The sequence below is a fragment of the Orycteropus afer genome, unplaced genomic scaffold (assembly GCF_000298275.1).
Source record: "Orycteropus afer afer isolate SDZICR_OR568_19922 unplaced genomic scaffold, OryAfe1.0 scaffold00232, whole genome shotgun sequence".
In the NCBI taxonomy this organism is placed as follows: Eukaryota; Metazoa; Chordata; class Mammalia; order Tubulidentata; family Orycteropodidae; genus Orycteropus; species Orycteropus afer.
In genome coordinates this window covers 5,088,982-5,115,190 of record NW_006921819.1, presented here as the reverse complement: position 1 = coordinate 5,115,190, position 26,209 = coordinate 5,088,982, and the positions used below count along the sequence as shown (strand labels likewise).

At 41.9% G+C, this 26,209-nt stretch overlaps 1 protein-coding gene across 1 annotated transcript in view; it reads right to left on the bottom strand.

Moving 5' to 3' along the window:
- Nucleotides 1-1,675: 1,675 nt before the first annotated feature.
- The window catches only part of GNAL (G protein subunit alpha L), a 158,958-nt gene continuing 134,424 nt past the window's right edge, over nucleotides 1,676-26,209 (bottom strand). The window contains exons 6-12 of the mRNA XM_007948918.2: nucleotides 20,222-20,276; nucleotides 17,602-17,675; nucleotides 16,185-16,243; nucleotides 15,736-15,856; nucleotides 13,117-13,247; nucleotides 6,345-6,412; nucleotides 1,676-1,822 (exon numbers count right to left, since the gene is read on the bottom strand). Coding sequence (XP_007947109.1) covers nucleotides 1,676-1,822; nucleotides 6,345-6,412; nucleotides 13,117-13,247; nucleotides 15,736-15,856; nucleotides 16,185-16,243; nucleotides 17,602-17,675; nucleotides 20,222-20,276 — 655 coding nt within the window. The remainder of the gene's footprint in view (nucleotides 1,823-6,344; nucleotides 6,413-13,116; nucleotides 13,248-15,735; nucleotides 15,857-16,184; nucleotides 16,244-17,601; nucleotides 17,676-20,221; nucleotides 20,277-26,209) is intronic.

Below are 26,209 nucleotides of genomic sequence, written 5' to 3'. Positions count from 1 at the left end.
ACGAGAGGAGTATTAAGACAGTGATGAATTTATAAAGATTTGCAAAATGCTGATTTAGAGAGTAAACTTTAAAACATTAAACAAAGAGACTAAAAGGAAATTAACAAAGTAATGTTGTTTGTCCCTTTTCTGGATCCATACTATTGAAAATGCAATTTTGAACATCTTTACAGGATATCTTAGACCTAAGAAAATTCCCTCTCGGCTATGGACCTGGACAGAATGTGAAGACTCACCTATGAGGCCGTTCTTGCTTTCTAGATACTGTACCCTAACTACTGAGAATACATTTGTACAACTTTTTCAAGTGTGAGAAATTAGCCATGTATTTTGACTTTATATTTCAAATGTCTTCTGATATTTTCTTCAAAAGACAATTGAAAATGCCATCCTTGAATTCTCTTATGCAGACACAAATGTTGCTACCATATGGCTGTTCTTCCTGCTGTTTTATTTACTTATACATTGGAACCTGTGGTTGAATGAATGGTCCCAAAGCTTTGACTAGGGATAGTTGACCTGTTCCCACTCAGGATATATGTATAAAAATCTGTAAATAGCAAAATAAGTAAGAAGCATATTATCTGGAGAGAAAAAGCTCCTTGGCTTCCTGGAAACAGATCTGATTATCATTTGTACAGTTGAGTTGGTGTCAGTGTTTAAAGCTGAGGCTCATGTAAGCAAAGGCAGATGGCTGCAACAGCTTCTGACTATGTGGAAGGATGTTGGTATTAATGGGGGTAAGTTATAATTTTGGTTTTTACCAAGGAGTGTTTTTTGAAAAATGTACCAACCTGATAAAAGATAATACATTTTATACAGATACTATTCATTCCCTTTTTTAGAGCAGGCAGTGGTAGATAATGTTGACATTAAGCCGTTCAGCACAATGAAAACATTTCTTTCACAGGTAGAGCCATAATCAAGGCACAGAGATCTACAAGGAGTTTCTTTAGTAGTTATACAAAATAATATTATGTCTTGTGGTCTGTACAGTATGATAAACTGGCAACAAAACAACAATAAAAGACTCTGGGAGACGACCTTTTTCTAGTAAAGTGAAGGTCCGGAGAATCATTTTTAGATGGGACACATTTTGCAGCAGTGAATGTGGTAGATTTTCTTCCTAAATGTAACACAAATGTGTGAGGCTGACAGGAACTCTAAGTGTAACTGGAAAGTTTCTGTTCACTCTGTCTGCTGGGCTCTACTCTCAGTCCAGGTGGGCAGTTTAGCCAGCTGGTGAGCCTGCAGCTCTATAGAATTAAGATTCTTTGTTTCTGTGCTTCCACAATCATGCTCTACTGGAAACAAAGTGCTTTCTCCCCATCTCAAGTTCTCCCTGATGAATCCACAAGTAAATGAATGGATAAATAAGAGAAGCCCCCACCCATTGTCCACAAAGGAGAGTTGATGTTTGCAATGACACAAGTTGGTGGGGCTTTAGGGTGTTTTGAAAACAAAAGCTACAAAACCAAACCTGAGGGGAACAGAGGTAGCCAGAGGCTTGGTAGTCACTCTGGATGTACATATAACAGGTCAGGCAGCAGCAGCAGAATAAAACTAGACATGTACTACTTCTACCTGGCATAGGGCCAACAGATGGGCAGTCCTGGAACAATGTCCCCCGTAGGGTGGAGAGAAGAGAGCCGGGTGGAGGAGCCAGTGAGCAGCTTCACAGGAGCTCATACTGCTTGAGGTGCATCCTCTGGATGATGTCGCGGCAGTCGTTGAACACTCGGCGGATGTTCTCCGTGTCCACAGCACAAGTGAAGTGCGGGTAGCAGTAGTGCTTGCCGTCGCCAGTTGCGGTGCTGATCCTCTGCAAGAAAGGGTCATCTGTACAGGGCCTCTCACCAGAACTCCACCCCTGCTCTACTTCTGTTTGCAGGAGAATTCAAGCAACACCTGCATGAAAGCTTAGAGGTTTTTGTTGTCTTCTTGTTGTACATAGAAATTGTTTAAATACTGAATACTGTACTAGAAACCCAAAGAACCTTAAGCTTATCTCCTACCTACAAGAAGCTTGGAGTTCAGTTGAAAAGAAAGGAAATACACTTAACAGACTGCCACAGAAAACAGAATTCAAGGTAAGATTTTCCAGAAAAAAAAATCTAAACCAGCAGCATCCAACAAGAATAGAAATGCTATATATTTGCCCTGTTGAACATGGTAGCCACTATAACTAGCCAAAGAATGGCAGAGTATCTCATTTTTTAGTTTTACTTAGTTTACATCTAAGTAGCCAGTGAGCAGTGGTGCTGTATTGGACAGTGCGTTCGGTCAGTGGCAGTGTTTCCTGAGGAGTGTTCCCAGGTTCAGCAGTGGGACGGTCATGGGTGTTATGGGAGTTATGGGTGTTTGCCCTCAAATAACTGGGAAATACTAGGTTGAATGTCCTCAGTCATGATTCATCAGGGCACTTTGGAGTGGAATGCTCGTGTGCATTATGGAGCTATACCATTAGATAGTGCTTTCCTTCTCATGAGCACTGGAATCCTTGGACTTCCTTCTCGTGAAGTCTCCACTCCTGCCCCTTCTTTTTCTGCAAAGTACCTTTTGAGATGCTTTTTTTCCCCCCTGCCCTGCAATGTATCCTTTGAGATGTGCTTTGGTGAAATCTGAGACTACTGAAAGGATGCTGTAAGCATGTTTATTAGATTTTGAAACTCCTTGTAGAGGGATAGACTTATTTTTAGCAATAGTTGGGCTTCTCTTGAGCATTTTTTTCTCTTTTAATCTTACAGACTCAGGCATGCATACGTCATATTTCATCTTAACACTGAAGCACCATGTGAGGCACTTGGTGCACACACAGTAAGTGCTTAGTGAATGAATGAAAGAAAGCAGGCTTTCTTCTGTAATAATGTGACTTGTCAGTCTTGCCTTGAGCACCAAAATTTATAGAATGGAGTCATTACAAAGTTTGTCACAATTTGCAAACTTCAAACAGTTTAGATCTTTAATCACACCTGGTTTTTCACTGATTTTCATTAAAAGTGAAGAAATAAACGTGTGGGAGAACTGAGCAGCTCCAGATTCCCTGAGGCCCTCCTGTACGAGGTAATGTTCAAGGTAAAAGCAATCATCTCGTAAAATACTCGGAAGCGAGCCAAGAACTCAAAGACTCTGATACATGGTAGAGATTCCAGACACAGCTACAGACTCACAATCACTATAGTCTGCTTTAAAAGGTTCAGGATGTCCACCCTGGAGGAGACTCTGGCCCAAGTCTAAGCTCTGGTCGGCAGCCGTGCTCCAGTTTGAGGGATGTGGCTGGTGCCAATGACAGGTCTTGGGAGAACTGGCTCACCCCCTCCCCCTTGGTCAGGCTCTGAGTCCTGCCTAAGAGATGGTTCATGCCTCCCCTCAAGTGGGGAGGTAGCCTCATCTGGGCCAAGCCCTCCTTGGTGGTCAGGGCTATGACATCCATTTAAGGGTACTGACCACAGACAGAGAAACAAGTGGCCCTTCCTCAGAGTGTGCTTGTCACTACTGCCTCTTCCAGTAGCACCTGTTTCCCTTCTTCGAGGTAGTGTGTCCTGCCACTATACCTCTCCCTCTCCATTTATTACCTTTATCCTTCCCACCTGTGTTACCAAGGCTATTGTTTCACCTAAGACTTGCTCCTGTACAGCCTAAGTGCTGATAAACAATTCTGCCACATGCCTGGCTGCCTCTAATTCTGGAGTGACAGGTTCCAACGCCAACTTAGAACACTCTTATTGCCCCAGGCAAATCCACAATTCAATATGTAAGTGGATGCCTCCTACACCTTTATTTCCTGGATTTGCAGGTTGCACAAAAGCCAGGTTTTGTGCATTGTTATCCAATAAAAGGTTTCTAGGGTTTGAATGGTGGTAGCATGACCATTGTTTTTTTTTTTAGGGGGTATGTATGGCTCAGATTCTAATCTTTGATCTAAATACCCAACATTTGCACACCTGATTAACTTCTCAGTTCTCATTAGAACAATTCCACTAAATGCTGTCCTATTGAGAACTGAGAAGTTAACCAGCTGTGTAAATGTCAGGTATTTAGATGCTATATTAGAATCTGAGCCACATCCCAGCACCCCAAAATGAATGGTTCTCCTGCCACTATTCAAACTCTAGAGAGAAACCTTCATCTACTTATCTAAAGGTTGGTAGTTAGAAAGCTCCCAGCAGTACCACAGAAGAAAGGCCTGGTGTTGTGATTCCATAAAAATTACAGCCAAGACAACCCTGTGAAGCAGATTATAACTCATGGGGTCACTATGAGTCAGAACCAATTCAACGTCAATGGATTTTTTTTTTTCTCCCTTTAATCTTGCAAGATGCCTTTATAGAAAGGGATCCCTTAATATACTACAGGCTAAACTCTCTTACTGTAGAGATTCACAGTGTGTATCAGGGTAGTAAAGGTTCTGATAAGCCCTGCAATAAAAAAAAAAAAAATCAATGTCGCTATTTAACATGGCATTTCCCAAACTTATCCAACCACAGAACCCTTTCTCAGTACTACTTGAAACTTCCTAGGGTACTCCTGTTCCTCAGAACTTACTTTGATGAACATCTCAAAGAGATTTGATTTGTCATCATTGATACATTCTAATTTAATATGTGATTAAGAGTGGCAGCCCACATGGCCTCTGTATTGGGGAGAAGGTGGGAGAGGGGCTCCTGAAAGTGCAAGAGGGTCTAGTCAAGCCCTTAGGTCACCAGACTGCAGGCATCCCTGTTGAAGACAGCTGGTCTGGACCTGCAAGGCCATGTATCTCCAGCCAGGCTTGGGTGCAGAGCTCCTGTTTGCAGAAGTAAAGTCAGTCGGCTGACAGATGTTTGGTGGCCAATGCTGATTGCAGTTTTGGTTTTACTGAGAAGATGCTCCTGGGTGTGTCTTGTCACCTCTATCAAGCTAGTAACAACTCATGGCCAGCCACACACTCTGTTGTTGTTGTTGTTAGGTGCCGTCGAGTCGTTTCCGACTCAGCAACCCCATGCACGGCAGAACAAAACACTGCCTGATCCTGTGCCAGCTCCATGATCCCTGCTATACTTGAGCTCATCACGCAGCCACTGTGTCAATCCATCTCTTTGAAGGCCTCTCCCTCTTTCGTCGACCCTCCACCCTACCAAGCATGAAATCCTTCTCCAGGGAATGGTCCCTTCTGACAACATGGCCAAAATAGGTGAGATGAAGCCTGGCCGTTCTCACTTCCAAGGAGGTTTCGGGTACACTTCCTCCAGGACAGATCTGTTAGTTCTTTTAGCAGTCCATGGTACTTTCAGCATTCTTCGCCAGCACCACAACTCAAAAGCATCAACTCTTCTTCGGTCTTCCTTATTCATTATCCAGCTCTCACATGCATACGAGGCAATTGGAAATATCATGGCTTGTGTCAGGCGCACCTTAGTCCTCAAGGAGACATCCTTGCTCCTCAGCACTTGAAACAGTTCCTTCGCGGTTGACCTTCCCAATGCTACACGTCATCTAATGTCCTGAGTGCTGCTTCCATTGGCATCGATTGTAGAACCAAGCAACATGAATTCTTTGACAACCTCAATCTTCTCTCCATTTATTGTGATGCTGCTCATTGGTCCAGTTGTGAGGATTTTTGTTTTCTTTATATTGAGACATAATCCATATTGCATACTGTATTCTTCAACCTTCATCAGAAAGTGCCTCAAGTCGTCCTCACTTTCAGCAAGCAAAGTTGTATCGTCTGCGTATCTCAGGTTGTTAATGATTCTTCCTCCAATCCTGATGCCACGTTTTTCTTCATACACTCTACACGCTATAGGCTATTTACAAAAGGATACATACACACACATACACACACATACACACACAGAGCAAACAATTGGCTGACTTGAGTGAAGAGTCTATGGGAGTTATTTGTACTGTTCTTTCACTTTTTATGTAAGTTTGAAATTATTTTGCAATAAAAAGGGGAAATTGTCTGAATCTGAGTGGACCCACTTGGATGCTGACTTGTGAAAGTTTCTGCCTGGAGCAGGTGTGGCCCCAAAGCGTGGGGCTTGTACTGCATACTCTGCCGAAGGCCCTTCTTGGAAACCACAAGTGGACCAGGCTTACCTCATTGAAGGGCCATTCCCTAGAGGGGCAGCTATGCTCTGAGCAAACTCTGGACACCATCTGCTGCCTGGAATCTATGTGGCTTGAGGTGAGACACCTAACCTCTCTGCCCCCATCTGCACAGTGGTGAGATGAAGGTGACAGTATCTTCTGTCATCTCTGAGAGTTTTGGAGGAAGATTAAATGAGATCAGGTAAATGTGAAAATTGCAAAGAACAGGAAAACGCTTAGGTTGAAGAAAGACAAAGGTTAAAATGACTTACCAAAAACAGATCCCGGATGAAGAACTTGGCTCTTGTCACTTTGGGATCCTCTCCTGCATCTGGTGTTGCTGCAAAAATCAAAGATGGAATGTTATTTAAGCAATGTGAAACAAAGATACAACTCTACGGAAAACGTAAAAAAATCAAAATAGTTGGACTGCTGTATGTATTACTCATGGAATTAAAACACATATTTGGTGAGGCAAAAACTAAAATGTAATTTTAATTCCTTCCTTATCTTCCCAAATAATTTTATTTCTAATATCTACAGCATGATAAAACTTATTTTTGGATGGATAATTTCCTGAATAAAATGAAAATATTTCATTGGAAAAAGACTACACCAAACTCCAGTGCTGTCTTCACCTCCAAGCTCACTGGCAGTGGGGAGGAGGGACAGGTTATGGTGAGAAGAGGTGGGCTATGGGGAGGTGGAACAGGCATACAATAAAATGGCACATATTTAAAATAGTACAATTTGGTGAGTTTTAACATATGCATCCCAGTGGTGAAATCATCATAAAGATAAAAATAAACATTTTAGCACTTCCCAAAGTTTCCTTAGCTCTCATCCACATTATTCTCTCTCTTTCACAACCCTCTCTCTCATTCCCCGGCAACTGTGGATGTGTTTTCTGTCACTCTTGATTAGTCTGCATATTCTAGAATTTTATATAAATGGGTTCATGTAGCATGTACACTTTTTTTGCTCAGAGTCCCTGGGTAGTGCAAAGGGTTAACATGCTCAGCTGCTAACTGATCCCAGGGGCAACTCTGAAGGCTGGCAGTATACTTCTGAAAAATCAGCCATTGAAAACCCTATGGAGCACAGCTCTACTCCCATACACATAGGGTCACCATGAATTGGAGTTGACTCAACAGCAGCTGGCTGGCTTGGCTTTTTTTACTTGGATTCTTTCACTCAGCATATTATTGTTGACTGTGCTGTTGATTTTGACTCATAGCAACTCTATGTGACAGAGTAGAACTGCTCTGTAGGGTTTCCTTGGCCATTATATATAATATGTATATATATATGTGTGTGTGTGTGTGTGTGTGTGTGTATGTATATATATAAATCATTAATTCATTTAAATTATGGTTTGGGTAAAAGTTTATAGAGCAAATTCATTTTTCATTCAGCAATTTATACACATTTTGTTTTGTGAAATTGGTTGAACTCCCCTGAATGTAACAGCACTCTTCTTCCTTCCTTCCTGGGTTCCTTGTTTCCATTTGTCATTCTCTCTTGCCCATTCCTACCTCTGAGCTTTGTTTTGGGGCAAATGCTGCCCTTTTTGTCTCGTATGGTTGATTGGTATTATTGGTTGGTGTTATTATTCACTTTAGAGGCCTATCTATTGTTTGGGTAATCTATATGCTGAGCAAATAATCCGAGAAGCTGGACTATATGAAGAAAAACGTGGCATCAGGATTGGAGGAAGAATCATTAACAACCTGAGATACGCAGACGATACAACTTTGCTTGCTGAAAGTAAGGATGACTTGAGGCACTTACTGATGAAGGTTGAAGAATACAGCCTGCAGTATGGATTGTTGTTGTTGTTATGTGCCGTCGAGTCAGCCCTGACTCATAGCAACCCCTCCTTGGGTTTCCAAGGCAGTATCACTACGGAAGTAGGATTGCCCAACCTTCCTTCCGAGCAGTATGGGTTACGTCTCAATATAAAGAAAACAAAAATCCTCACACTTGGACCAATGAGCAGCATCACAATAAATGGAGAGAAGATTGAGGTTGTCAAAGAATTCACATTGCTTGGTTCTATAATCGATGGCAATGGAAGCAGCAGTGAGGACATTAGATGACGTGTAGCATTGGGAAGGTCAACCACGAAGGAACTGCTTCAAGTGCTGAGGAGCAAGGATGTCTCCTTGAGGACTAAGGTGCGCCTGACACAAGCCATGATATTTCCAATTGCCTCGTATGCATGTGAGAGCTGGACAATGAATAAGGAAGACCAAAGAAGAGTTGCTGCTTTTGAGTTGTGCTGGCGAAGAATGCTGAAAGTACCATGGACTGCTAAAAGAACTAACAGATCTGTCCTGGAGGAAGTGTACCCGAAATCTCCTTGGAAGCGAGAACGGCCATACTTCATCTCACCTACTTTGGCCATGTTGTCAGAAGGGACCATTCCCTGGAGAAGGATTTCATGCTTGGTAGGGTGGAGGGTCGACGAAAGAGGGAGAGGCCTTCAAAGAGATGGATTGACACAGTGGCTGCGATGATGGGCTCAAGTATAGCAGGGATCATGGAGCTGGCGTGGGATTGGGCAGTGTTTCGTTCTGCTGTGCATGGGGTCGCTATGAGTCGGAAATGACTCGACAGCACCTAACAACAACAACAACAATTGTTTGGGTGAAGGTTGAGCCATGGAGGTGGGTTCAGTTCCAGGCTTGAAGGGTGTTTAAGGGTCTCGATGGTTTCACCAGTGTCTGGTCTTTTTTAGGTTTTTGTGTTTTTCTTTCTCCCTTTCTGTCCAGGACCTTCTATTGTGATCCTGATCAGAGCAGTTGGTTGTAGTAGCTGGGCACCATCTAGTTCTGCTGGTCTCTGTGTAGTGGAAGATGTGGTTTATGTGGTCCATTAGTCCTCTGGACTAATTGTTTCCATGCTGAATTTTTTCATTCTTCCTTGCTCTGGATGAGGAGAGACCAATAGTGGCATCTTAGATGGCTGTTCACAGCTTTTAAGACCTCAGTCGTTACTCATCAAACTACGATGTAGAGCATTCTCTTTGTGGACTATGTTATGACAATTGATATAGATGTCCCCTGAAAATGTGGTCCTAAGTCCCTAAACCAGGGAGTCATTCTCTCAGGGTGTTTGGTTATGACTAAAAGGTTTCAGAGCCTGTCCCCTGCATGCTTTACAATATTCTGTATTACAGCACATACAAATATGTATGTGAAATATCCTCTGCCAAACTTACATACGCTCATGCACATACTCCTGCTTGCCTTCCCACATCTGCTCAGCTTGCATGTCTCTTTGTGTGTCTACCCATAGATGTTGTTTGTTACTACTTTTATTGTAGGATTGTATATATAATGTTGTCTTTTGCTCTTGCACACCCCCCAGTGATTTCCTCTATGATGGTCATGTTGTGCTGCCCTCTCCCTTATTGTATATTGCCCTTCCCTTCACCTCCATTACTACGAGTCTAGTTAGTGACTTACCCTCCCATTCCTGGTCACCATCAAAGAAGGTTTCCTTCTATGTGTAAACTTTTTCTTGACTTTTTATCATTTTGGTCTCATATAATATATATCTTTTTGTGATTAGCTTATTTCAGTCCACATGAACCCTCCAGATTCATCTGTGTTAATGAGGTGCTTCGTGGAGTCTTTATTATTTTTTTAACATTCCATAGTATTCCACTGTGTGTATGTACCTTAGTTTGTTTATCTATTCATCCACTGATGGACAATTAAATTGTTTCTATCTTTTTGGTGAATAAAGCTCTGATAAACATCAGTGTGCATATATCTGTTTGTGTCATGGCTCTCATTTCTCTAGAATATATACCTAGTAGTGGGATTGCTGGACCATATGGTATTTCTGTTTACAACTTTTAAAGGAAGTGTCATACTGTTTTCACAGTTGTACCATTTTATAGTCCCATCAGCAGTGTTATGAGGCTTCCACAGTCTCCACACTCTCAGTAGCATTTGTTGTTTTATTGAATTTTGCTGTTATTACTGGGGTGAGATGATATTTCATTGCTGTTTTCATTTGCATCTTTCTAATAGCTAATGATTGCAACCATTTCTCAATGTGTTTGTTGGCTGCCTTGAATGTCTCTTTTGGTGAAGTGTCTGCTTTTGTCTTCTGTTCACTTTTTAATTTGATTGTCTTTTGTTTTTGAGGTGTTGAAGTTTTCCATAAATTTTAGAGATTGGTCCTTGACAGATACGTTGTTGCCCAAATATTTTTGCAGTCTGTAGGCTCTCTTTTTACTCTTTTGGAAAAGTCTTTTGACACACATAAGTGTTTAATTTTAGGAGGTCCCAGTCATCTAGTTTATCTTCAGCTGTTTATCATTTTTAGTTATTTTTGATAGTCTATTTATGCCATAAATTGGAGCCCTATGTTTGCCCTTATTTTTCCTTTGATAATCTTTATAATTTTAGGTTTCACATTCAGCTTTTTGATCCATCTTGAGTTTTATTTTTTAATGTGGTTGAGGTATGAATCTTGTTTCATTTTTCTATAAGTGGATATCCAGTTTAGCCAGTACTATTTGTAAAAGAGATTGTCTTTTCCCAGTTAATGAACTGTGGTCCTTTGTTGAAGATCAACTGTTCATAGGTGGATAGATTTATGTCTGGTTTCTCAATTCTGTTTCCTTGGTCTATGTGTCTGTCATTGTACCAGTGCCAAGCTGTTTTGACTACCATGGCTGTATGATAGGTTTTGAGATCTGTAAATGCAAAGCCTCCTACTTTGTTCTTCTTTTGTGGTACTGCTTTGCTTACCTGGGGTCTCTTTCTTTGGATATAATCTTTATGGAAGCAGATCACCTGGCCCGTTTCCCACAGAGCTGCTGGGTGGGTTCAAACAGCCAACCTTTTGGTCAGAAGCCAAGTGCTTTACTGTTGCACCACCAAGGCTCCTCTCACTCAGTATAATGACTCACCCATGTTGTTACATGAACTAGTAGTTCTCTCCTTATTATTGCTGAGTAAGTCAGAGTTGAGGAATGATGAGTGGGACATGGGTCCAGGCTGCAGTAGGGGTCTTGGTGGCCCAGAGGTGGTTGGTGCTTCCACAGCAACAGGATCAGGGGGTCTGGAAGCAGCCACCCTACAGCCCACACGGGAACATGAGCAGAGGTACTGTCCCAGAGCCTGCAGTGGAACACTGAGCAAGTGCTCAGTTATGAGGCTTGTCAACATGGCCAGCAATGTGGTGAGATGAAGCTAGTGGTGGTGGTGCCCTTGCGGGGAGTAAGCAGAGATGCCAGAGAGATGATTTTGGCAGAAGTTCAAAGAATGTTCTGGAAAGTTGAGTGACCAGACACAAGGTGGTCAGAAGGACCTGTGGCAGCAGGTGAAATGAAGGGAAGGAGGGACAGGACATGGTTGACAGTGAGGAAGGAAGAGGGAAGAAGTGGGAGGTAGGTATTATGAGCTGATGACAGAAGCGGGTGGTGGGGAGGTGGTGATGGGGAAAAGCTAACAGGGATGCCAGTAAGAGGGAAGACTGATGAATTCCCTCAAGTAAGGGGCACCTTAGTTTTAGGAAGCACACCAACAGGCTAACGCAGGTCACTACAGAGGATATGATGGATTTTAACTGGATTTAGAAATGATTTGACCCTCAGAAAGAACCTGGACTTTAAACTTGTGTTAACTTACACTGTGGCTCACTTTGGTGTAAATTACAGATACTGCTCAAGTAGTTTATGAGTATGGGGGTTTAGTGAGCCTATGAGAAAAGTTAGCACACAAGCAAATTTTTACCTTCTTTTTACAGGAATGAGGAAAATAATTAGCATGAGGGCTTTGTTAAAAGATCCAGTGTGATGTAGGATTTTCTATGAATATAAAGCCTCTACCATTTTGAAGAAAAGGAAATTGAACATGAGTAAGAAATATAATTAGAAATGCAAAGTTGTTCTTTTTTTTCTTCACATTGTTGTTGTTGTTATGTGCTGTTGAGTAGGACCCGACTCACAGTGACCTCCCGTTGGGTTTCCAAGGCGGTATCACTATGGAAGTAGATTGCCCAACCTTCAAAGATTAATTTTGAAAAATTCTGCAATTTTTACTGAAGCTTTTAGGGAAGTCCACTTCATTGTGCTTTTTCTAGTTTGGAACTCAAATTTTAAGAGAAAGTGGTAATTTTTTGCCTTTAAAAATGTGATTTCTATCTTGTGGACACTGAAAACAAATTTCTATCTTGTGTACACTGAAAACAAATGAGTTTTAGTGGAAAATACAGTGATGAGATCTTCTCAGCTTCCTGGAATTTTCCTGGCTTTAGCACTAAAAGTCCTGTGTCCTTGCATACCCTCAGCCTCAGGCAAGCCAGAATGGTGGCCACTCTCACTGGAAACCACTGATGTTGCACCTCAAGCATAAGCTGCAGACAAGAGCAGGCAAGCCTGTTGAGTAGAAGCATGGCCTTGGAACAATGAACTCTTTCAAGTTGGCATTCATAGTCTCTGCCCGAGTACTTTTGGAAAAGCTCCTTTACATCTGTCAGCCTCAGTTTCTCAGAAAAAATGAAAATAATAAAAATGACCACATTGGGCTACTGTGAGGATCAAATGAGAAAGTCTATGTAAATGGCTTAACAAGGCACCCAGGTCACAGTACAAATTCACCTGAGGTCACGGAAGAGACATAGCACTGATACCCCCATCCCAAAACTTCTCTTTTTTAACTGGAATCCTAAATAGGACTTTTAAATATTCCTGTATTTTAGGATAGGGTCAGTAAAAGACTGATTTAAATGCATTGAGAAGTCCTGGGACTCATCGGTACTGATTGAGTTCTGTTGTTGTTGTTGTTGTGTGCTGTTGAGTCAGACCCTGACTGATAGCGACCCTTCCTTGGATTTCCGAGGCAGTATCACCACGGAAATATATTGCTCCATCTTCCTTCCTAGGAGTGCTGGTGGGTTTGAACCACCAGCCTTCTGGTTAGCAGTCAAATGCCTTAGGCACTATGCTACCGGAGCTCTGTTAGGACTACTGAAAAAACAGGAACATTATTAATCCAGCAGAAACTCGTCTGGAAATCTTACCATCTTCAGGAACGGTATAATTTGCATACTCTGGGAAATAATCTTCTATTTTTGATTTCCCTGCCAAGACTTTTTCTGCCAGCATGTCTTGCTTGTTCAGGAACAAGATGATAGAAATGGTTCGCAGCCACCTGAAAAGGAGAAGTAAACATGCACATTTCACATGTACTACAACATAAAAGTTCCTCTAATGTAGAAATTATTATTCAGTTAAAAGGACACCATTGTTATCTTCCTGAAAATGTACAGGATTTAGAATCATTTGACCAATATCTCAATTCTCCATTCCATCTGTAAGCAAGACATTCTTACCATGATAAACAAATATAGCTTAGTTAATTTAGCACTTTCTAATTCAAACTCTCTGCGGATATAAATCTATTGGTACCAAAGCTAAGATTTATTTATATAATAAATACATTGGGATTTTTGTGGTATAATGTGAAAGCCTCAGAAAACTTAATCTAGAAGTTAAAGAGTTAACATAATACCTGATTCCCCAGTTAATCACACAGAACTTAATTTGTGGCTGGTTTGGTTGTTCCTTCTCCTCCCTGGCCTCCTTTGAACAGGCCTCCTTTTCCCTGTAGTCTAAAACCAAAAAAGCCAAACTCACTGCCATCAAGTCAGTTCCGATTCATAGCGACCCCCATTGGGTTTCCAAGGCTGTAAATCTTGATGGAAGTAGATTGCCCATCTTCCTTCTGCGGAGCGGCTGGTGAATTTGAACCACTGACCTTATGGTTAGCAGCCAAATGACTTATCCACTATGCCACCAGAGCTCCTCTCACTGTAGTTTAAGGGTCTTCAAATCAAAGGACGATGATGACCTAGATTCACTACACTTTCCATGACAAGCAAACCCTCACAGTGAAGGTGAAACATGGACAGGTCTCTGCCCTTTTCTTCTGTGCTTATTAAATAGGAGATGAGAGTGGGATTACTACTTGTTTAACTTTGCAAATCAGCGCAGCCTTTGGAAATTACATTACTTCGAAGTAAACAAGCTGACTGATAGCACTCAGGATTCTTAATAAAAAATTAAAAGCACACTCTATTTCCCTCAAAATGGAAACAGTGTCACTGTTTCTTTTAATTATAAAATACATAACTGTAAAAACTAACCCTAAATTACAGAAAGATATACAGGAAAAAACCTAATGTAATTTACCCAGAGACAATTAATTACTATTAGAATTTTTGTATTTTTATCACCAGGTTATTTCCTACCATCACATGTATTTATAAAATTAAGATCATGGTGTTATCTGCTTTTTTATTGAATAATACTGTGGTCATTTTCTCATGTGATACATGTGTGTGTATGTATATATGTATTTTTTATATACACATACATAATTTTAATATATATATTATATATAATGTATATATTATATATGTTATATATAATATTTAATATATATATAATGTGTGTGTGTGTGTGTATATATGTACAAATATATATATATGTGTGTGTGTGTGTGTGTGTGTATTCATTCATTCTCTGCTGGGGCAGTGGTTAAGCACTCAGTTGCCCAAAAGGTCTGTGGTTTGAACCAACCAGCTGTTCTTCCATGTGGCAGTCTGCTGCTTCTGAAAAGACTTACAGCCTTGGAAATACTATGGGGCCATTCTACTCTGTCCTACAGGGTCACGATGAGTTGGAATCGACTCAATGGCAGTAGGTTTTGGTTTTGGTATTTATAAATTTATAATAATTCTATAATATCCCTACGTATTATACCAGTATTTCTTATTTATTCCTGCCTTTTTTTCTTTCTCATTAACTGTCTCAATACTGTAAAACTGAGAGGAGTTGGTGAGCACTTGTTAGAGAAGTACTTTTACTGATTATCCAAACCTTTTGGAAGGTCAACTTATGCTTGCTTAATTTGATCTGTTCCTGTCCTCCATGGTGATATTTTCTTCTAAATGTTTCAGGAAAAAAATGCTGACTTTTAACTGTATATGTACATGTATGTACTCTGTGTATGTGTGTGTGTTTTGATAGGTAGGTATTCCTTTCTGAAATAATGACTTCCAGTGCTACTTTGCAATACAAGCAGTCACAAACATGATTGTGCTGTAATTTTGTAAGAGATCTTAGAGACCATCTTGATATGGATGTCTTACACTGACATTTTCTAAATTTTAAGAATCAAATGAAACCAATTTTGAAACCTAAGGCTTTCAAAACAGAGATTTAAATATTCTTGACAAAGCTCAGCTAGAACCTCAGCAGGAAGACACTCCATTCTGAGTATGTCTGCACACTAGATGGACTAAGAGAGACACCTCTTGAAGTTTGGGTTTTATCGGTAAGGAGAGACTGTATCTGAAGATTAACATGAGTTGAGTGGTATTTTTAAGAAAAGGATATTAGTAATTCAGTGGTTTGTTGTTGTTGTTATGTGCTGTCGAGTCGGACCCAACTCATAGCGACCCCTCCTTTGGTTTCCGAGGCAGTATCTCTATGGAAGTAGATTGCCCAACCTGCCTTCCGAGGAGTGACTGGTGGGTTTGAACTGCCAGCCTTCTGGTTAGCTGTCAAGTGCCTTAGGCAGTACGCTACCAGAGCTCCTAATCCAGTGGTGGGATTCAATTTATTATTTGTATAACCTGTTGTTCCAGATGCTTTCAAAAAGGTCCAGGGATTCTCTCAGCCTGTTGGTGTTATTATCTTCCCGAATCACCATGTTGTAGCTACTGCAGGCTGCGACATAGATGATAGCAGTGACATCTTAGTGGAATCAAGAGAAAAAGGAAGCACGTTAGTTAAACAGATATTCACCATGGGATTGTGATAAACTACACACCCAACAGCTACTGCTTTCCATGGAAATGACTATTCAGTGACTGTAAGAGTGAGCTGAATGAGCATGGGTTGTTCCAGGAATGTATATGATGAGGAGGCTACCCATTCCTTGTTTAGCACATTTAAGGCACTAGCAGAATAAAAATTTTACGTGTTAATTACACTAGAGCACATCTAATCCAAGAATCCATAAGTATAGCAGTGGTGGTGAGCATCAGACCTGCCACTGCCTTCCTGAGAACTTATGACTTACCATTGAAGCACTGGATCCACTTTCTTCTCTCATCCCTCTGGCCACCAACATCAAACATGCTGGAAGAGCAAAGAAAGTTGTTAATTTGGGGAAACAAGGAAACAGTTACACACTTTTTTGCTTGTCTACTTTGCTGTCAAAAGGATGTAGCCATTCATGTATCAGCAGTGGAGCCAGCTTGAGCTACAATTCCCAGCATGGACTGGACCACACCATGTGACCTGGGGCTACCAATTACTCAGCCTCTCCCAGCCTCAGTCCCCTCATCTGTTAGTCTGCAGGTAGGTGTAAGGATCAGAGATAATGCATAAGCAGCTGCCACAGTGTCCTGGGTTATATAGTAGGCACTTAATAAATGAAGCTGTTACTAGTTTGAACCACACTTTGCCTCTCTAAGCACATGCTAAGTTTCTGCCTGGGACAGATCCCTCTTATGGTGTGTCCCAGTCCCAGAATGTGTGTGTCATATCTCTATGACTATCTCATGTTTGTCTCTGGTCTGTTGCTATCTGCACCTCTTGTAGTTTCACCACAGCTCTGTTCAGGGACCTGCCAGGGGTTCTGTTACCCTCCGTCTTGTATTCTAGGCAGGCATACCCAGCAACTTCTCAGGGCACACAGCCTGGCTCCTGCCCCCTTTTCTCAAGCTGCAGGCTCAGGGTACCTGTTTGCTAAGCCATCACCCTCTACTGGGCATTACTGTCCTCTGCACCCACCCTAATTCTTTCAGACATTTCTAACCTTTTTGTGTCTCTGGTGCCATTACCCTAGCTCCTACCCATTCCTTCCCCCAACTCCTGGCTCATCCACTGCAGCTCATCCTACTCACTGCCCTAAATGAGTAGGATGAACTGAAGTGGATGAGCCAGGAGTTGGGGGAAGGAATGGGTAGGAGCTAGGGTAATGGCAGCAGGTGGGGAGGTGGTAGAGTGTATGGTGAAGAAGCCTTTGTGGAGGGAGGATCAACCTTTATTTGTATTATTAGGAATAAAATGAAGAAAGAAGGCTTATTCATTGGAGACTGTGCTTGGTTAGGCCAGAAGACCCCAAAGGAGACAAAAAAAAAAAAAGTAGCTCTTTTTAGTTCTCAAACTGTGACCACATAGACCAAATATTGGAAGAATTAATTGGATGGGTCTCCCAAATCTACTACATCTGGGATGAAAATATTGTTTTCCTTTTAGGTATTCTCATTTCTACTTTAAAGTAAATGGTAAAAACCAACAATTCAACCCTTTCTAGAATTCAAAACCCAATATAAGCTGCCATTATCTCACTGTTAGCACCACAGATCATGGCATTAGGCATCCTGGACACTGTGGCTCTGTGGGGTGGCCTTTTGTATGATAGCAAAGTGTGTGTGGAGGGACCGTACCCCCCACTTTACAGAGGGCTATACTCTTAACCACAGACTCACTGAAAGTTCACTTTGTCCACTTGGAACCGTGTCTCAAAAATCCCTGATGTCAGAACTCTGCATCGGAGAAGGTCCTGAAAGCAAGAAAAGAACAGACAAAGTTATGTCTTTGTTCTCTTTCAAAATTAAAGGCTTAGGTGTGGTGAAAATAACAGCTTTTCAAATAACAAATTCCCTCAATTGCAAAAGCAAAAATTATCATTTGTGATGCATCTGACTGTTACATGTCTATGGTAGTTAAGGTTATACATCAACTTAGCTGGGCCTGGCTTTGAGTGGCTGGGCAGCTGGATGTAGTTATTCTTCAATGTGAGACTGGTAATTAACACTATGATGGAATCTACTGTGAGCAGCTGAGTAGCTGCCTTAGTGATATGGTCTGCTTCTAGTATATAAGGAGATGTTTTGAGGAAGGTCTTGAACTTTTTGGCACATCTGGATCCTGCATTTGGCTGAGTCTTTGTGGCCTGCCATGTTGTCTGCCAATCTTGGGATTGTCGACCTTGGGTTTGTTAACCTCAGCAGTCAACAGCTGCCTGAGTTAAGAGACACCTCCAGTGCCAGTAGGCCAGGAGTAAGAGGCAGAGCTAAAGCCTAAAGTCGAGGGGCTATCACCCAGCTCCTAGAACTGGCATTTTGAACTAGGACTTCTAGCCTTCTAAATTTTAAGAGAATAAATCCTTGTTTGTTAAAATGATACATTTGTGGTATTTCTGTTATAGAGCACTGGATAACCAAAACGGTGTCTAACACCCACATCATAGAGCTGAGTATGCTATAGCTGGAATGGCTGGGGTCTGAATGAATTCAGAATCGTGTGGTTAAGAAACCAAAGGAAGCACAACTCTGCATTCACAAATCATGAATTTCATGGACTGGATGCTAGTTGATAGTCTATCCTCTCCAAGATAAAAGATGAGCTGGAGTAAATAATCATTACAAAGCATGAGGGTATGACAGCACCACACAAGTTCACAAAGCTGACATCTCCCGGAACATTTGTGAAGGATCAGGGCTGTTTTCTGATCATTATGATCCTGAGGAAGCAGGGCAGCCTTTCTGCAAAGGGGAGGGGGCCTGACTCTAGACTAGGAAGCCTCCAAGCTCGGTAAATAATTTTAAGCTCCTGGAGTCAGCCTCAGAGAGAGAACTTTGGGGGAGAGTGGAGCTCAGACTTCCAGAGGAAAGAGAGCAAGCCTCCAGGAGGGGCCCAAGTCCAAGGAACCCACCCTCTCCAGGGGATCAGATGCTGGGGAGATATCAGAGGGTCTGGTTTGAATGGAGACCCTTCTAACTTGTTGGAGTACACAAACTCTAGAAGGGGTGGGGGCTCCCTGAATGAATAAGTCTCTGCAGATGCCTGAGGGTCAGTGGTTCCAGTGGGGCACAGAGCATCCCTCTCTGCTTTCACAAGTGTAGGGAGCTCTGGTGGTGTAGGTGCCTAAGGCATTTAACTGCTAACCAGAAGGCTGGCAGTTCAAACCCACCAGCCACTCCTCAGAAGGAAGATTGGGCTATCTACTTCTGTAGTGATACAATCTTGGAAACCAAAGGGGGGCTTTGCTATGAGTCGGATCCAACTCATAGTGGGGTGGATCACCCTTGGAAACTTCCCACAGAATCTGACCTAAGATAGGGCCAGGGGAAGTCACAAAGCTGGAGAGTGAAGACTCAGTTTTTCAGTTGACAGTTGTAGGAGCAGTGAGAACTGCATGCTTCTGTTTTGCAGATAACAAGCTCTGATGATGCACTGCCCAAGGCACTTGACCACTAACCAGAAGGTTGGTTGTTCAAACCCACCAGCTCCTCCGTGGAAGGGAGAGGGGGCAATCTAGTTTCATAAAGATTTACCCCCTTGGAAACCGAATGGGGGTCACTATGAGCTGGAATTGACTTGATGGCAATGGATTTATTTATTTTATTTTGCAGATAGAGGGCAGTGGTGTTTCAGTGGTAGACTTGTCACCTTCCATGCAGGAGACCAGGGTTTGATTCCCAACCAATCCACTTTGTGAACACAGGTTGGCCAGTGGAGGCTTGTGTATTGCTATGGTGATAAACAGGCTTCAGTGGAGCTTTCAGACTAAGACAACTAGGAAGAGAGGCCTGATGATCTATCAAAAATCAGTCAGTGAAAATATTTATGAACCACAATTGTCAGCTCGGCAAATAATCATGAAGGTGATGCAGGACTAGGTAGTGTTTTGTTGTGCATGGGGTCATCATGAATAGGGACCTACTCAACATCACCTAACAACATTTTGTGGATGAAATGTTTTAGTATTGGCAATTTCAGACATCTAATAAGTTTTAGAGCACTAAGGAAGGGGAGCAAGGTTTGGCAAACATACCATATTCGCACATAGGGGCGGCACAAGGAATTTGCAAGAAGTAGTTATTTTAAGGAAGGTTGGGCAATCTACTTCCGTAGTGATACTGTCTCGGAAACCTAAGGAGGGGTTGCTATGAGTTGGGTCCGACTCGACGGCACATAACAACAACAACAGTTATTTTAAGAAAATTTTCCTTAATATTTTAAAAATAACCACCAGACAATACTGAAAATGACTCATGTTTCAGATATTTCAAAGGCTGGTCACAGGCTCTAGATTCCACATACCTGATCTGTGGGTGTGTAGTCAACCAAACTGACACTGTCAATTCTTTCGAGGAAGCTGAAAAGAAAACCAGTACATAGTAAGATGCTCTCCTGGGTGTGTTGTATACATTAATGGGGGTATTCACACAGGCACAGTGAGGGTGTGGTTCAAGTATATCCTGCTGAGTGGAGTTTGGTAGAAAAGGTGAGGAACTTCCCATTTTCTCTCCTGCGTATGCACCTGCTTGGATGACATGCAACTCCTGAGCTTTACACCAAGGAGCAAAAGACTGCAATCTTTATTTTAACACTATCAAGACTGTCTTCCTTGTTGTTGTTGTTATATGCCATCGAGTTGGACCCGACTCATAGCGACCCCTCCTTGGGTTTCCGAGGCAGTATCACTACAGAAGTAGATTGCCCCATCTTCCTTCCGAGGAGTGGCTGGTGGGTTTGAACCACCAGCCTTCTGATTAGCAGTCAAGTACCTTAGGCACTACACTACCAGAGCTCCCTTCTTACCCACTGGGTAAGGTATGGTTGGGGATAGGCCTATGCAGAAATTGGGAAGGGGCAAGAGGCCTCCCTTCTAAGCCTACAGTAGCAGAAGGCAGCATTGTAATGCAAGTAAAAAATGGAAGGTGTGAGATATGCTCCTTTACCATAAGACATTCTAAATAAGATCCAAAAGTTATGTGTGTGTCTGTCAGTGTGTTAGCAGACTTAATCTTGTGTGCCGTGTAAGACTAATCCCAGCAATGTGGTATGTTAGATTTCTTGAGAAACTTGGGACAAAATACCAAACCAAACAAAACAACAAGGAGGGAGAAATAAACTGAAGAAGGGAAATCATAGCATATCTGAATGTGTGCAATGATACCCGAATTCTTGCTTCATCTCGAACACATCAAGCTCTTCCCATCTCCGAGGCTGTGCATGAAACACTCTCTCACCCCGTTGAGGGGCAGTTCCTTCTCACTTTGAAGATAACCTCTGCAGAGAGGCCTTCTTTATCTAGAATAGCACACTGTCCATCTCTATGTCAGTTTTGCTTTATTTTTCTGCTCAGTCTGTATCTGTCTGTTTATCATCTGTCTCCTCCACTACAATGTGAGACACACAGGGCAGATCTTTGTCCTGCTGAATCTAGCACCCAGCATCCAAAGCTCTGGCCCCAGCAAATATTCAGTGAATGAATGAATGTATGTCTCCTTTCCCTTCTCCTCCCCCAGGAACTGAAAGATGTACAAGAGCAAGTGGCGAGATGCCTGGCACACAGTGGAGGCTTTGGAGACTTCCAAGTCACAGGAGAAGGTGAGGGCTCAATTAATGGTGAACAAAGATTATTTCCTGAGAAAGAAGGGAAGAGGGAGGGCTTCTGCAAGGAAGAAGTAGATGGCATAAGGAAGAGAGGAGGTCTGTGTGGCCCACTCTCTACTGGCTATGAAGTGTTCATGTGGGGCTGAGTGTAAGGGCAGGGTGGGTGCCTGCATTGCTAATCAGGCAAGTGGTAAGAAAGTGTCCAGTTGCCCTGCCAGTCCATGTGCTTTTACAAGGTATCTGAAGTAAGGAAATGACTGCACCTTTTGGTGTTTTGCACACCAAAGGAAGAGGCCACATTCTCCCTCTATATGCCCGCCTGCCAGCCTCACTGCTCTTGGCATGGGGCCATTTGTATGGACTCCTGGGCTAAAGACACAGTAAGATCAATGAATTTTCTTGGTCACTTAACTCCTTCTCTTGGAAAGCTAAAGATAATCCCTGGTGACCTAAGACAAGGGCCCTGGAACTGGAGTTATCTTTTGGGTTATATCCATCTGTGGTCCTTTAGTTTGACCCAGGCCAGCTATTCCAGAATAAAAACTTGCTTTACAGCTGGGACAAGAGCAGAATGTGTACAGGGTTGAATGAAGATCTGAAGGTCCATTCAGAGTGCAACCAAACCTCACCTGTCAGCTATGGGGTTACTTCAGCTGAGGTACTGGGGCTCCTTATTAATGTGAGAAATGACTAGGTCAGTTCTTACCCAGGAAGGTGGCTGTGGAGTAGTCTTTGTACCATTTGACACAGTTAAAAACAGCTGGTTGTTCCTGAAGAAGGACTGTAGTCTATGGCCCACAGGACAGGGCTGGCTGAGATGCCAAACAGTCTCTGTATCTGTTGGTGGCCATGCTGGACCAGGCACTGCCCAGCTGGCTGGTGTTCCTGCACAGCAGGGGACCTGAGGAAGAGAGCTGGATGCAGTGACAACAATGGGAAGTTTTGGCTGAAAGAGGAGGCTTGAAGGCAGCCAGCCCTGTGTGAGGCTGGTGGGAAACTAGACTGCATGTGGGGCTCAGTCATTGCTGCCTTTGACTTTGGTGGAGTGGGGATGTCATGGAGGTGACCCTTGAATCATGACCATGTAACAGATAGGAGTTCAAAGGCCTGAGGCTGTGATGAAGAAAGGGGTCTAGGATACTTAGCACGGCAGTGGTGACAGGGTGGCACCTGGCAATGCATGCACAGTGCTGATTTAATTCAGAAATGGGTCTGCTCTCTGACAGAGGACATATAATACTGAACACATAATTAAGTAACTGTCATCTCTGATTAAAAGGCTTGAAGGAACTGAAAAGTAAACTGACTACCGTGAAGTCTTTCCCTACTGTTAAGAGTTTAGAAATCAAGCACTTTAAAATAGGATGAAATAGGGTAGAGGCAGGTGGGTGAATTTATTCAGATGGTAATAACTAATATAAGTAGAAACAGTGTAATAATTAACCAGAAATACATCTAAAGTTCTTGATAAAAGTAACTAGAAGCTGCCTTCCAGTAGAAGTGGTGGGAGTACTTTCTGTAATGGTATTAAAAACCACCGGTTCTGAGATGTGATGACAAAGGCAGAAAAGTCAGGTACTAATTATCTTTTCCCATCTCTCATCTCCTGGTTGTCAGATAGTCAAAATTCCTTCTTGTGCTGACTTGAGTCCAAGGACTTCAAGTTTGTGCAATGTAAATAAAGTGTAAAAATTCACCCTTGGAAGTGAATGTGTTCCAAATTCTTTGAGAGATTTCAAGGAATAGAGAACACAATGAAGGATGTCAAGCAGAAGGGCTTCATTTCTGTACCATCAGGTTTTGTCTTGATCTTTGGTTCAATCACATGTTGTAGAAGTACTTCTTCAAATTGAGGCTCCACTTTTATAACCTTGCCTTTGAGTCAATTTCAACTCACAGTGACCCTATAGGAAGGAGTCCATAGGGTTTCCAAGACTATAATCTTCATAGAAGCAGACTACCACATCTTTCTCCCATAGAATGTCTGGTTTCAGTGGAGCTTCTAGACTGAGACATACTAGGAAGAAAGGCCTGGTAATCTACTTCTGAAAATCTGCCAACAAAAGCCCTATGGATCACACTAATTTGATCCAGATTGCATGGAGTCACCATGAGTTGGAAGCCATCTCAACAGCTAACAGCAACAGCAACAGTAACATTAAACATAAAGAGATAATTTAAGAGACTTCTAAATCATACATAGAACTGTGCATATGACTGTATTTTAAAGAGTAACACTGTCTCCTGACACATGCCACTGCATGACAGAAAAATTGAGCAGATTTAAGATTCCCCTTTAAAGATATCCAGAGTTGCAAAAAAAAAAATACCAAATTACAGAAATGATCCCATTATGGAAACTATATAAAAAAGTAGTTAAACAGTAGCTGAATAACTCCGCAGACTGTGGCCCTTAGATACCCTTCAGGCCTGGAACTGAATTTACCCTCATATCTCAACTTTCAGCCCAACGATAGGCCTATAAAGTGAATAATAACACTAGGGAGGAACACGTTCATTAGAACTTTCAACCATAAGAGATCAAAAGGGCAGCATCAAAAGGGGTAAAGATTAGAAGGCAGGAAAGGATAGGAAAGAAGGGCAAATGGAAATGGTGAACATAAGGAGGAAGTGGGAAGAGTGCTGTTAGATTGTGGAGACTGCAATGAATGTCACAAAATGTGTATGGATTGCTGAATGGAAAGCCAATTTGCTCTGTAAACTTTCACGCAAATTGCAATTAAAAAAAAAAAGAAAAAAATTTACTTTGATTTTTTTCAGTATTTCCTGGTCTAGTCTAAAATATTCAAATTGGTAGGCGCATTTTTATTCTCGTCATTTAGGTCTCCCTTGTATTTGATGTTGGCACACAAGAACAATTATTGTTTACATCCTGTTAAACTTACACTTCAGTAATATAACTCCAATGTCAGCATTCCTATGACCATGGAGACGTGAAAACGGGACAAGGAAAGACATGAAAACTAATCTGTTCAATGCCTTTATAATTAAACAAATGGATCTCAGAAAGAGTACCAACTAAATTTAATTAAAGTATACTTAAAATTATCTTCTTTTGTGAGAATTATAGCAAGTTGACACTGTGCCAAGGCAAGTAAAAAATCTCAGTCTGTAATTGAAATTTAGTTATGATATTTATCTATGATTATAAAAATATTGGTGGAGAAAAACATTACCTATACAGTGATAAAATGTAGCATGGGTTAAGATCCTCAGGTCAGCAGCATCGTGCTACAAGCACAGACTCACTGAGCACAGACCCACTGAGCAAGCAATATCCCCAACAGCTTCAGGGACTCATGTCATACTGACTTTGGAGAAGTACATCTTTTCTTCTCCTTTCCGAGTCTCCTAATCTAGGTTCTAATCTCTTTTCACCTGGGCAATAGTTCTGATGACTCATCTTCCTTTTTCTTTCCTTGGGGTAAAGTCCACTTTTTAGTCTGGCCTTCAAATCCTTCACAGTACTTTTCAGACTCTCAAAACCACTTTTTTCCCTTTAAACCCAGATTTAGCTCCACCTCCTCTAAGAAGCCTGTTCTAACTGCCATAGACCCAATAATCCCTTCTGCTATACATAATTGTAAGCAGCTCTGGTGATGTAGTGCTTAAGGCATTTGACTGCTAACCAGAAGATGGTGGTTCAAAACCACAGCTGGTCCATGGAAGGAAGATGGGGCAATCTACTTCTGTAAAGATTTACCACTTCAGAAACCCAATGGGGGTTGCATTATCCCATCTATGCTGCCTTCTAATGTGATTAAAACAAAACAAAACAAAAAACAAACAAACAAACTCACTGCTGTGGATTGGATCTAACTCAGTGATCCCTTCTTGGGTTTCCTAGGCAGTATCTCTATGGAAGTAGATTGCCCAATCTTCCTTCTGAGGAGTGGCTGGTGGGTTTGAACTGCCAGCCTTCTTTCTGGTTAGCAGTCAAATGCCTTAGGCACTACGCCACCATAGATTGAAGTATAAAACACACTAATCGGAAGTGTGCAGGTTGATTATTTCATTATATCTGTGGCACCTTACCTTTGCTGTGTGTCCTATCTGAATACTATTTAAGGGCAGAGGTTTTTTTTTTTTTTTTTTTACTTCTAACAAGAAATCCCACATAGTCAGCACCTGAGATGTTTTTTTAAATGTTTAATATCTCCAGTCATTCTGAATAAACTATGCTGCATCGTTTGTCCTGGCACTATTCAGGAGGGAAACAGAATGTATAAACTCTAAAGGGCAGGGAGAAACATTTCAATTTGGATAAATGCTTTGAAAGAAGAGGACACTGTGCTTCTGGGGTTACCTGGGGCTCTGCCCTTTCTACCACATGACTTCCTGTGTGTGCTAAAGCACTCTAGGCACGCATTTACTCCGTACAAGCCTGTCATGAGCCTATTCTGTGCTGGGCACCGCAATGGGGTATAATTGTGACTATGACACACACAGTTTGATCTTGATCCATATGGAATTTACAATCTAGCTGTAAAAAAAGCTAACTTGGTACATACACCCGGCAGGCATTTTGCTAACTGCAGTCAGTTGATTAAAAAGAGAAATTACAGGAGCTTGCTCAACAGTTAATGTCCGTTGTTTTGCACTTTTTTTTTTTTTTGCCAATTGTACCAAAGTTTTGAGCTTTGGGTTTTGACTACAAGGCTTCCAAGT